The 14063-nt window shown below is 32.6% G+C and overlaps 1 protein-coding gene across 1 annotated transcript in view; it reads left to right on the plus strand.

Moving 5' to 3' along the window:
- The window catches only part of LOC148277186 (potassium channel subfamily K member 1-like), a 68822-nt gene extending 56142 nt beyond the window's left edge, over positions 1-12680 (plus strand). The window contains exons 3-5 of the mRNA XM_088233226.1: positions 5564-5773; positions 6741-6929; positions 8006-12680. Of these exons, the coding sequence (XP_088089352.1) occupies positions 5564-5773; positions 6741-6929; positions 8006-8331 (725 nt within the window). The 3' untranslated portion in view covers positions 8332-12680. The remainder of the gene's footprint in view (positions 1-5563; positions 5774-6740; positions 6930-8005) is intronic.
- The last annotated feature ends 1383 nt before the right edge of the window (positions 12681-14063 follow it).

Raw genomic sequence — 14063 nt, forward strand, 5'->3', positions numbered from 1 at the left:
TGCTAGATATACTACATTTCGTTTTTTTTATGAATATGGCAATAACAGTTACCGTTTCACAAATTAAGCTGTTTCGTGAAAACGTTTAAAAAATAACAGTTTAGTGCAATGTGCGATACCCCCCCCCCCTCCAAATTTCTCAATTTTCTCATTTCCCTTATCGCATTAAATATTATGTTATAAATATATATTTTTTTTAAACGTGAATGTTTTTTCCATTCTTTTTCTCTTTTGATAAATAAGAAGCGAAAAACTACTCATTTTCTAAAACGTTTTTTCATTTTTAAAATTATTATTTAATGTACTAGTATTTTATATGAACCTCATTTTATTTATTTATTTATTTATCAACGGACATTTATTTATTTATTTATCAATGTCCATGTATACAATTTATAAGGTTTAAAAATTATAATAAAAGAATAGTTTAAAACATTAAAAAAAAAAAGAAAGAAGCATTGACAAACATAAGGGACATCGAGACAAGATCTGGACTATTTATTTAGTGCTCGTTTAAATCGTTGTAAACTTAAACCAAATAGTCCAGATCTTGTCTTGAGTTAACAATACGACAAAGGCGGGTCATTGGAGAATTTAGGCCATAGTTTGTTCTATGCTGATCGATGAACACTACTTCATTGCTTCTCAATCTACGAGTCGGAATATTGAATTTTACTTGTCCCAGTAATGATGGAACATCGATTATACCATTTAGTATGCCGAACATATATATGGAGTCAATATTAGTTCTACGTTTTTGTAGACTAGAAATATTTAACATTGACTCTATTTCAGCATAAGAATAATTATCTCTCTCTAGTCCGAGCATCCACGCTATTTTTCGAAGCAAGCGATGTTGGACTGATTCAATGTGATTTATGCGATTGACATAGAATGGAGACCAGACCACTGAGGCATATTCTAGAAGAGGGCGAACAGTTGAGCAATAAAGAGTTTTGATTGTACGGACATTAGTAAAATCAGAGGATATTCTGTTGATGAAGCCAAGTAAGTTTTATGGAATAACATGAATATTTTTTTGCTTAAACTTTTATTAAATGCAAATAAAGACCTCTAAATTCTCAAAATCTCATTTCATTTATACCTTTAATTATGTTTCGATTATATGCGCATTATATGTACTTAATTATTAATTTTACATTTCTAATAAATTACCCAAGTTAAAATATTAAAAGATACAAGAAATTGTCAGCGGTAATTATTTGATGGGCGTATACGGCGGGAGTTTTACTAACATTGTTTATGGCGGCCTCCGTGGTGTAGTGGTCAAGATGCTTGACTCACACACGGAAGATTCCGGGTTCGATTCCCGGAGAGAACACAAAAAATAAATGTGATACTTCTCAAGTCTGGGTGTTCTGTGATGTAATTCACCACTGTAATTGGGCCGCCTGGCCTGTTGTGCCTGCAAAGAAAAACAAATTTTAAAATGTACACTAAAATTGAACCACATAGTAAATTTGACATTCCCTTTATACAAATGGCAGAGTCAGCGTTTACGAGAAATTGTGCGCTTCAGTGCCTCATTACTGTATGTGAATTCCGACAATCTTGTATCGAGTTGGGATGAATGGCGCAAAAACGTAAAAAACATTCCCCAGTCATATTTTTAAATAATTTCTTTAAAACGCAGTTGTTTTTAAATGGTGAAGAAGCTCACAGTTTATTAAAGATAGTAAAGTTTTCGATAGTATTGATAAAACATATAATAAAAAAATTACATATTATACTCCCAGTAGTTCAATCACAAATAACTATCGACGTGCTTAAAAACATGCTAAGCATTTGAGCGATCACAATGAACAATAATGAACATGCTTAAGTTATCGCAGTCATAAGTCAACGCATGTGTAATCTCTAAGTCAACGCTCGTGTCGGTTTGTTTTTTGTTTTCCTCGTAAATAAATACAGTTCATTGGCGAAAAATCGGCGTTTACCATACAATATAATACAATATATTGTATTTGCAAAATGGTAAGGAGTATTTAATACAAAAAAGTTCAAATTAAATTACAATTACTATGGCGACTGTTTTTCTTGACATTTGGCTTGCCAACCGCCGGCTCGATGCAATAAATAGCATGATAAATAATAAATAAATAAATAAAGATAGCATTTTCTTTGTTTTTTCCATATTTACACCGGTGAAATTTTAATATGTGATTGCGCAGTGGGATTATACGTCGCGAAACGTAAATATTTTGACATTTAATATGAGATGTTCACGGATGTTCCATTGTGATCGCGAATACGATAAACAACCATGGTGAGAAATTGTTATCACATCGCTTATTAGCACGTCGATAGTTATTTGTGATTTAGCTACAGGAGTTATTAGAAACTCATTTGGAACCGTACATAAGAAAAAACATTTTTTGACAATACATAATATCATAAAAATTAATACATCCGAAATAAAAAGAAAACATTATTGTATAAGAAACATAAAACACCATCTTATATAAACTACATTAATAATTATCACTATCAAAAAGATTTAAGAAATATTTTTTAATTGCGACACTTCTGGATTTTTTATTCAGTTTTTCGTGTCTTAGCTCATCAGGCAGTTTATTAAATTCGGAATGGCCAATATTTTCCAAGGACCTACTGCCAGACTTTGTTGAGCGAAACATAGACAAATGAAGATTCCCTAAATAACGCGTATTGTGATTATGAATATTATGGCCAAATGCGTATTTTAAATTTGAGCTAGCAGAAAAGTTGATGATATTTAAAATAGTAGGACACTGTTTCAGTTTAATATGCTTCTCCGTTGTGGAAACACCTTCAGTTTTTGGTGTTATTTGTATAACGGTAACGACTAACGACTTCGTGCTGTTTAAACTTTCGATATTTCAAGAAACAAAAAGGATGCACAAGGTCATAGGACTGCGGGGGTGAGGGGCGGAGGGAAGATGAGCCGGGGAGATTTCATGCGTATATGTGTATGTACTTCTTCCTTGGGAGATAACAATACGAATATGTACTGGTGGATTTTTTTAAAGCTGGCGCGTGCGCTATACTTACACATACGCATTGTGTAGTATCCGTGAATAGGACGATGATATGACATCGCACGGCATACGCATTATGAAAATAATCTCTGTCTCTCGCGCTCAAACGCGCTTATGAGCGTGACATAGACAACTATTGCTTTATTAGTTGCTAATGATATGGTAATACAATATACACCGGATGCTTCTGCGTTCGTCTGAATTTCGCTGAGATTCTTAATGGTAAAAATATAATAATATGTACGAGTATTAAGTTATGGATTAAAAAAACTGGTTTATAAATATGTGGGTATTTTCATTTAATCAAATCATGAATAGGTCGATTAAGTAGTGATGGCGCTTTCACAAAACTTACACAAAAACATTTTTAATGTAAAGAATACTGATTTTAAAAATGTTGATGTTATGTATTGTTATATTAAATGTTTTTAAAAATCTCTTTTGAATTAGAGCGAAAAAAACAAATACTTCAGAAAATGTCATATATTTACGAGTATTTATTTTTAAACAAGCATGTTTTTTATTTAATATTTTATGTTCATTACAATAATAATTAATAGATTGTAATTAAAATGCACAGTACAAATTATATCGGAAAAAATGTGTATACACACTTATTGATAAACAATAAATCTTGTTATTTATATACTTAAAACAATCTACACAACTTTGCATTCTAGTTCTGGAGTAATTGACTAAAAAAAAAATATTTTTTTTTCAAATTTAAACTGGCTCTTGTTTTTGGAAGGACTATAATTAGTAAAATGCGGCATTTTGAAAAATGTTTTGAAAAATGTAAAATAATGAAACAAAGTATTTTAGTAAATTAATATTACATTTTCTTTGTATTTTTTTTTTCACAGCCACAATTATTTAACAACTTTACTAGTTCTAACGTTATGTTATATATTATATATATATGAAATGCTCTGTTCTATAAAATTGTTTTTTTTTTGAGTATTGCCAAAGGAAGTAAACTCCAAATGATTTTTCAAAGAGTTCTAAGTCAAAATTTATGATTTAAATTTATTTCAACAGAGAGGGAAAACATTGACAGGTGCCGCGGCGCAGTTGGTTAAACTGCTATCTGTGAAACTGGCGTCGCGGGTTCGATTCCCGCCAGTTGCAAGAAAAAAATCCAAGAAAGATTTTTTTCTCAATTGGTCTGGGTGTTGTGGTGTATTTTTCATTACCTTCTTCCATATCCCCTCTATCCCACCTGCTGACAAGCCTCAAAATAGAGCCTTAGCGGGTTATTCCTTTAAAAAAAAAAAATTCTTGAGAAGGGAATATGGAAGTCTAGGCATTGACAGGGCTTATGACCTGTCATAAGCCCTGTAACTGCCGGATGTTCAAACATGGGCAGAATGGTGAATGTTACACAGTGTGTAAAGTGGCTACTTAAACCAGCCAATGACAGGTCATAAGCCCTGTAAATGCCTAGACTTCCATATTCCCTTCTCAAGAATGTTTTCCCTCTCTGTTGAAATAAATTTAAATATGAACAACTCCCTAGGGAGGAAATCCAGCCAGTCTGCAAGCATTTGGACATAATCAAACATTGCAAAATTTATGAGTTTCATAGTAAGAATGCCTCTGTGATCAATACGGGAAATTGGATACAAAAATGATTTATTTATTATCTTTCCGCACCTAATGGTGCATAGGGCATTATATTGGTAGACCAATCGAAGCACATCTTGATCATTTTTGTTACATGAAGGTAAGATGACCAGTCTTACGCTTCAGGTAAGAGCCCAGGGACTAAGAAATATTGTGGTGTGAAAACACCCTTTTTTAAAATTAAATATTTCATATCAACCATGTCGGGAATCGAACCCGAAACCTCTTGAATGGTGGGCAAACGCGCTGACCATCACAGCACGAGGCCGACAATATTTTCTTACGCGCGGTAGAGCATTAAATTATTCGGCAGTTTCTTGAAATCTTTAATAAAAACGAACTACTTTGAACGACGTCCTTAGTTCATATGAATCAACTAATGATAAGAGAGTTGTGGGAGATTTTCGGTTTACTTGCCGTCAACGGACCAATCGGCAGAACTGACCGAGAAGGGGCGGAAGAGAACTTGAGATGTCACACGCGGAGTAGTTTCAGAAATACAAAACTTTAAAAAATCATATCACTGATAATATGTTGGCCTTGTGGTGTAATGGTCAGCGCATTTGTCTACCATGCAAGAAATCTCGGGTTCGATTCCTGACATTGTTGATATGGTATATTATTTAAAAGGGTGTTTTTACAACTAGAATATTTCATAATCCCTAGACTGGTACCTGAAGCGTAAGACTGATCACCTTACCTTCATGTAACAAAAATGATCCAGATACGCTGCGATTGGTGTACCAATGTAGTGCCCCATGCACCATTAAGTGGGGAAAGGGAATGATAATGATAGTACGATACATAAAAAAAAAAAAAATTGTTTTAGTTGAAAATAAAAAAAATTAACATGTGTTTTTTTTTTATTTGTCTCTAACTTTATTGTATTTGTCTCTGTTCAGGATATGGCCACGTGACGCCCCTGTCCCGCGCCGGTAAAATGTTCTGCATGGTATACGCGGCCTGCGGTATTCCCCTAACTCTGGTCCTTCTTGCTGCCCTGGTGGAGCGCCTGCTGTGGCCGACCTCTGCGCTGCTCAGGGCCCTCAACCACCGCTTGGGTCATCTCTACCAGCCCTTCTCCATACGGCTGTTACACTTGTTCATTATAGGTAAGAAATATGTATTACAAAATTAAAATGTATCGCACCCCCAAGACATAAACTAAAGTCTGTTCATTATTACAAGAATTTCCAAATAAACAAACCAATCGCGTGATACCTGACGGAGAATAGCCTATTTCACACATATCATCTTAATCTGAACGGCACGATAAATTTATAGTGGATTGACATTTATTAGATTCGTTAGTACCTATTTAAATTTGATAACATGTATATTTTTAGTTATTTTTTATAAAACTCCATAGTTAATGACTATAGTAAAAATATCAATAAAAACGCCTCGGTTAATATATTATTAAAAATATATATTTTAGCGTTCTCATAATTTACCTAAATATTTCAATTTTGGTGACCATTTTCAACGAGTTGTAAATAACTCACCATTAGAAAATGGAAATTAAGTTGGGATGGAGTGGGGTTCGAACCTCGAACCTCTGATCCGTGAGTCCTCAACACTAGCCACGGGACTACAACCCGATTCAAATAATATTGTAAAATTTAACAAAAGAGATTTTAATGATAATTTTATCGAAATCATTATTTAATTTTAGCGGGTATTCTCAGGTAAAAATCCAGCAAAAGAAAAGGAAATCGACTGGAGATTAGTCGGTCTCATGGTGTACTGGTTATTGCCTTTGCCAGGCATTAAATAAGTAAATAATTGTAAAACAATAAATATCGATCCACCATAGTGTACTTTATCATGCCGTATAGATTGCCATGGTCTGAAATGGGCAATAATGCAATATCACGCAGTGGGCTCGTGGATTGTACATGCTCAATGGTCCAGTCTCCGTGAATCTACGGTAGCATTAACCTATTCAAAACCTGGCATCATCCTAGTCAAAACTTATAAACCAACTTATAAACTACAAATTAAATTAGATTTAATATGCAACTTTAGTAATTCATTACCAATTCACTTAATAATTAACTGTGTTTTGATTGCCTGCAGTGTCGATGCTGGTAATCTTCTTCCTGGCCATCCCAGCTTCCGTGTTCAGCATCCTGGAGCCTGGGTGGGATTACTTGGACTCCTTGTACTACTGCTTCATCTCCCTTACCACCATCGGACTGGGAGACTACATACCCGGGGACACTCCTAACCAGCCCATGCGACCACTCTACAAAGTTGCTACCACCGGTGAGTCCAGGATAAGTCATAACTGAGAAGCAATAAAAATCCTCTTTCTTCTTAGTATAGGCCTTGTGGCCTGAGTAGGCGTTAGTTTCTTCCGAGGGCGATTCCCTGCTACCGATCCATCTCTTTGGTGGTCTGCTCAGGAGTTGTCTACCTTTGGATTGGCCGTGCAATGCGATGTGAGGAAAACAAAATTCCAGCTTGATATAACCAGTAACATCATATTTTGCTTGGAGCTAAACAATGACTTGGCTAATATTATTCATCTTCGTTATTTCCCTGTCCACACCCAGAGGTACATAGGGCACTGTATTGGTACACCAAATGCAGCGCATGCAGAAGGTAAGGTGATCAGTCTTACAATTCGGGTCTAGTCTAGACCCTAGGGACAAACCACCTTTGGATTCGACAATATTTCGTATCGATCTTTCCAAGAACCGAACTCGGGACCTCACACTACACTACGAGGCAGATTTCTCTTCACTCCATTGTGTTTTTCAGGATTTTTAACTGAGAGTCGCTAATGAGACAAAAACACTCTATTTCACATGCAGAACTGCATTGCGCGCAAATGTTGAGATTCGTGCATTATGTATGACTAAATTAAGAAAACAGTATTGACAGAATCAAGAAAAGAGTGATGCGTTAGTTAGGACATATAAAGCAAATGAACTGCGAAAGAACGCCTACAAATATTTATGATGTGAGCGTTGATGGGTGCAGAAAACGACAAAGACCGAAAAAGACCTAATCTAAAATATACTTGATGATGGACTGGTCAAAAGTCTGAATAATTGGAGTGTGTGCATGAGAAGATGTATGAATGCATGCAGAGGAAGCGAGGTCTGTATGCAAAGACAGAATTATGTGGCGTTCCATCCTCTCGCCTACAGTGCCTACCCCTATATGGGAACGGCGTGATGGTTTGTCCGTCAGTGTATATATATTTTGTTTTATTTTGCTCTTAAGGCTTTACTTTTTTCTGACATGAGTTTTTTCAATGTATTTTATAGTAGTTTGTGTACGAATTGGGTAAATGAATATAATATATTAATGTGCTTTATATTTTTTTTTTCTAGTTTATCTTCTGGTAGGACTTACCTTCATGATGCTTACCCTGACTGTTTACTACGACATCCCACAACTCAATGTCGGGCTGATGTTTTCTGCTCAGGAGTCCCAATCCAGCTACGATCCGGAGAAGATGCGCCTGAGCGATGGCAGCATGATTGGTCCCCAATATACCGTCGGCTCTCTCACAATCCCTGGACAATACGCCCCGCAATGCGACGACCCTTCTGCATCAACTCGCCGCTCCGTAGTCAGGGTCAAGCCTCATAGAGACGACAGCCCAAGCCCTGAAGATACTACGCCTGTCCACGCACGAGACCTCAGAGTGCCATAAACAGCTATATTGTCCATGGTCAGATCTGTCAAAGAACTTGAATTTGTCGTTGGTCAAATGTCAAATTCTTTACAGAATGCTTCTCAACGTTCCCGGAAGTATTATTAAGCTATACACAGACCCCAAATTAATTGATCGTTCACATAATTTTTTCTCAACTTATTTGAATTCTGACAAACTGTCACATTTTGCATTTATTCGCCAGTTTGAACCATTTTAAATTTCACCGATATATAAATGTATAGCTTAATAATTATTGTAACCTTTTTTTATTTATATTTTTTAGGCTTGACTCAATTGAAATGTTTTCAATTTATCATTTATGTACTTTTCTATGACATTATTTTTATTACTTCGATGGTCCCTAAGAAAAGTATTAGAAATTTTGATTTTTAATGTGATTTTTTTAATGTTAATACTCATAATAAACTGAAACACTGTGAAAATAAATTATTTACATCACTGCCATATATCTATACTATGTACTTTTTAATTTATTATTTTACATTGCGGATGATAAAAGGCACTAAAAATTATCCCAGAAAAATACAAATTTAGGTTATTTTTCTTGGGGACCATCTACTTGCATGTTTATATTATGAGTTCGGTTTAATTTAAGGTAGGAAAAACCTGTATATTGTGTTATTTTTTTTTTAAATATCACAAGGATAAGATAATTAGTTTCACACTCAAATGTCAGTTCGAGGGCAAATTATTAGTGAACTGACAGCAAGTATAGAAGTACAGTACCCGGCAGTAAATAAAGTACCTACATTGGGCTTAAGAAAGAGACTGCCGACTTTGTAGATCGATGAGTCCAGTATCCATACGAATTGATGATAAAGAAGTCCCTCTGCGGAGCCGATTGGGTCGACAGTTTCTTTCTTAAGTCCGGTGTCCTTTATTTCATGCCAGCTACAGTACATTTTTTTTATTGACCACTTTGCTATGGTGGCAAGCCTACTGATATTATTTAATTTATTAGAATTAAAGTTACTTCTGACATATTTTTTACTTCAAAATACAAAATAAATAATGTTCTAATACATCATTGTATGTTGCAATGTCAGTATTTTTTACACTGCAACAAATTTTAGCACAATGACTTTTCATCGAAAATATATTGTTTTACAAACTTGTAAATAATTTGGAATGAAATTATTGTAAAAAATAATTAACTGCTTTACGCTGTTGATAATGTAACATCGGACTGTATGGAAAACAAATGAGCATTGTATTAAATCATAAAATAAACTGTTTTGAAAGCTCAACAAAGATTTGTAGAGGCCAAATTTTGTGGCGGAATTTTTATAATTTTATATATTCATTTAGCCTAATATATATTATTAACCGTCCTAAATATTATATTTCTAGTTTGAATACCTTGATATTTCTACAATTTTGCACTTTTCCATTTGAATTTTGTATCAACTAGAGAGTAAATTATATAAAATGTGATTTTGATCCTATACCACAGTGGATATATTTTATTCAGCAAATTTGAACCTATTACTCCTAATATCTGTGTATAATGTACCTCGTAAGGTTATTGTTGTCTTCCCTTAAAATCACACCTAACAAAGTGTTTATACAATTTATTAGAAAATATACCCTACGTAATAATGTAACTAATATCATCAATATTTACCTATCTGTCTAGATATCAAAAAATATTTAAATGTACAATGTAGAGTAATTGTGGAAAAAGTAAATTTAAAAAAAAAGATTTTTTAAACTTAGAGGACTGTAGGTCTGAGATAATAAAATTAACAGCAAAATGCACTTGCACATCGCACATCGCTCAAATATCTACCATCATTACAGAAAATTTATAAGAACCATAAAATTATATTTAAAAAATTGTAGTAAAAAAAAATTAGAAGTTTGTTCTAATTGCTTTCTTTTTGTCGAAACACTAAGGAAAATAAAATATTGTGACCGTTACACAACCAATCATAAAACAAGTCACTTTTAATTTGATATTGCTAGCAATAAAAACATTTACAGTTCTGATTTTTTATTGTTTTTACCCTTTGACAGACTATAATATATATTCATTGTTTCAGCATTTACTTTATGGAATAACATTTTAAATATATTATAAACACTTTGTATTTTTACAACACACATGAGTTTAATACTAATTAGAACACATGTTTCGGATATTCAGAATTACCCATAGTTATTAATAATGGGTAATTAAAATGGTTTAAATACAAAGGGCAATTAATTACCATTTACATTTACATCTGATGATGGGTAATTCTGAATACCCGAAACATGTTGTGTTCTAATGTAAAACTGTGGGGTAAAAATACAAAAAAAACTAACCTAAAAATAAAATCAAGTAATTTAGATTCATAAAAGTTTTTTTATTTTTTATTATTGGAGACAAAATTTTTGATGTTACCAACAAAGTGTAGTAATAAATGATTTTGATCACAAAAATTCCAAAAATATGAAATTCTTGTCATAATGATTTTAAAAAGTACAAATACAAAAATATTAAATATTGTAATGATGGTAGATATATTAAACATAAGAAAGCACATTAGATAGTGGACTTTGTCTACGTTCAATCATCTTTAGCGATTAAATGTGATGTTGTACCTTACAAGTGTCAATTTCATGTTCTAGGAGACCAAAATTATGTGTTAACAAATTAAAAACACTAATGTATCTAGAAAATAATATCTAAAATAAATAAACCTACATTTAACTTAGCAAATCAGCACCCTTAAAAATCATTAGAAAAATGTATCCAAAAAAGTATCAGCATATTCTTATTTGTTAACATTTTGAACCGCTAAAAAAATTCCACCCTTTTTTTAAATATAATAAATGATTGCGTAAATTAATATAGTACAATATTTGGTGTGTGGAAAAAAAATTACATTATGTGTATGTAAATGACAGTCCAGTTAAAGAAATAAGTCCTGACGATGAGGTGATAACCTCGAAACCTGTCGACATATAACTCTATTATTTACTTTATTTTATACAAATTTATAAGCAAAAATATTTTAAATTTTAAAACTTGTCAATTATTCCAATTTGACTTGTTTTCAGTTGTAAATATATTTTTGACAGGTTTGTAACAAATTTGCACTTATGTATTTAATTATTTTTTATTATATTGATTTGTTTTAACACCAAACTTATTTATACAGTTTATAAAATAATGTTATTTGAATGAGTTGATTTAACTGGTTATTTAATTGAGACAAGTTGCTAATCCCAAAATCCTTTTATACCTTTTCAATTAACCCACAATACTTTTTAAATGGAATATTATTTTACTTTTCATAATGATTTGCCAAATTTTTTTTTTTTAATGACAGTCAGTAACATTCTCTACAAAAGTATTTTAAAATATTAAATTTGACATTTATTTATATACCCAATTATGTATACCTACATATTATTAAATACTGATATATGTACATATTTAACTTGCATTTATCTATTATAATTATTTATATCAATACCTAGAATTCATTTTTAAACTAATTACAAAACTTTATTTACTCAATATCTTATCTTCAACTGGACTTTATTCATAAACATACACATTTTTTTTGTTCTAATGGGAAGATAATGGAAGATCCTACTACTGGAATTATGTACGATGGTATGTCTGTCTATAATAATTATTGTTCTATGTGAAATTGTATCCCATTAGGAACATCATTTAATTTCAAAGTAAACTCAGTGGATTGATGATTGAATGGTATATCAATTTACAACTTTTAAAAACTGCGTGCTAATTTTATTTTGTGATAGTAAATAGTTTATATATAAAATTGTATATCTATAAAGGCATAAAATACATATATTATTATGAGAATCTACGTAGAGAAATAAAATATATAAAGGAATATTTATTTTTTATGAAAGAATGAGAAATTTGGATAGAGGCCTAAAGTATTTATTATATGTATTTTGATTAGCAAAATTCGTATTGAATTAAAGTAAAAAAATAAGGATTTTTTAATTAGTCTTTCAAACTGAAACCATTAATATCATATTTCCTCATACTGACATGTTTTACAAACTTGGAGAGGTGAATACAATATCAAATCAATTTCTAAATGTGAAATTACATATCAGAGCTTATAAAAACTCATCTGACTTTCGTAACATTTTTCTAGCACAGAAACTATCATAAATCCATTAAACATTGTAATTTATCTTGATGTTGGTTTACACGGATGTCTATAAACTGTATAGGGAAATTAGAACTGACAATTCTTTATACTGTAGAGAATATATAAAGCATTTTATCCAATTTGTACAAGCCTAAATACATGTACGCTGTTATATGAGACTAATAAACTATCTACATAAAATGTCTTGTTTTATTTATTTTTTCGCTTTCAAGGAAAACAGAGTAAAAATTATAGTGAAATATGATATGATTATAAGATGCAAGTAGGTCTGCCAAAATTGTGTAGACATTTTTAATTTATGGCTTTTTTCTTATGGTAACATTGAATATCCAACTTGTCAAAACTAACCACAGACAGTAATTCATTTGGTGTTGCCAGCATTAATAAAAGTTAATTGTAGTTCAGATTTTTATTCGTTTTCTGCTCTTACCTATAATATATTTTAGAGTAAAAATAAGTGGAATATAAATCAATAATATTTCAAAATGACAAGATATTATAAAGTATGTTGTACTGTACTATACTGAGATAAAAAAAACTTATAAAAAAGTAAGGGAAAAAAGAAAATGGTAGTCAGGGCTTATTTATTAAGCCTGTAATAAAGGTTTCAAACTCACACCTTGCCAAAATCAACAGATGGAATATTGAAGAAATATGGATGTAGGAAAATCTAATTTCTTTTTACTTTTGATGTAATGATAGTGTAATCCAGCGAATAAAACAGCTTTCAAAAATAACTGGAAGTGTCTATGACGGCTGTCTGGAAATCGTATATTTACTCAATTAAAACCGAAAGCCGCCTATATAACGCATGCATAACACCTCTATAGATGCGAATCGTGGCACCTCACTAGGGCCCAAAACAATAAAATACTGTATTTTGAAAACAGGTATATCAGAAGCATCTTGGGTGTGCGGTGGTTTGACTTTGTAAGGAATGAAGTAATAAGAGTACGGGCGTCCGCATCCTGCATAGCAAACTCCGGTAACGATGGTCATCAAGCAGAGGTGATACGGTTGACTTAATCACGCTTGCCTACTTTACAAGGCATCAGGTTCATGACTTTCTGGACATCCGCTGTCGACTGTTCGTCGGCAGTTTATGTCAGAACTAAGGGACATAAACCTGATTTGAGAGGATACACAGGAGCTGGCAGCTGATAGAGATGCATGGAGGCTCTTTGTGGACACCGTATGCTCCAACTAGGGAGCGGACACGGAATGATGATAGTGTAATGTATAAAAACAATATAAACCGGAACTACAACTAAATAAATTTGCATAAGCAAATTATTTAGTTCTGGGTCCAGGTGGATGAACAACACAATTCTGTGTGAAATAGAATCAGAACTCTGGAAGAGTGTTTTCAACACGTTGGCCGCTCAGGTGAAAATTTTGAGCAAGGAGATTAAAATGGGAGATAAGCCCTCCACGTTTTGAAATAGTTGATGCGTTCACCTACCATTCTTGAGGTCCTGGGTTAGATTCTTGACAGAAAAACCAAAAACCTCCAAAATCGATATTTCAATGTTGATTTTAAATGTTTTTTGAACCGCAATATTC

This window comes from Micrasema longulum, unplaced genomic scaffold (genome assembly GCF_059751315.1).
Source record: "Micrasema longulum isolate JH-2025_06_02 unplaced genomic scaffold, ASM5975131v1 h1tg001072l, whole genome shotgun sequence".
NCBI lineage: Eukaryota > Metazoa > Arthropoda > Insecta > Trichoptera > Brachycentridae > Micrasema > Micrasema longulum.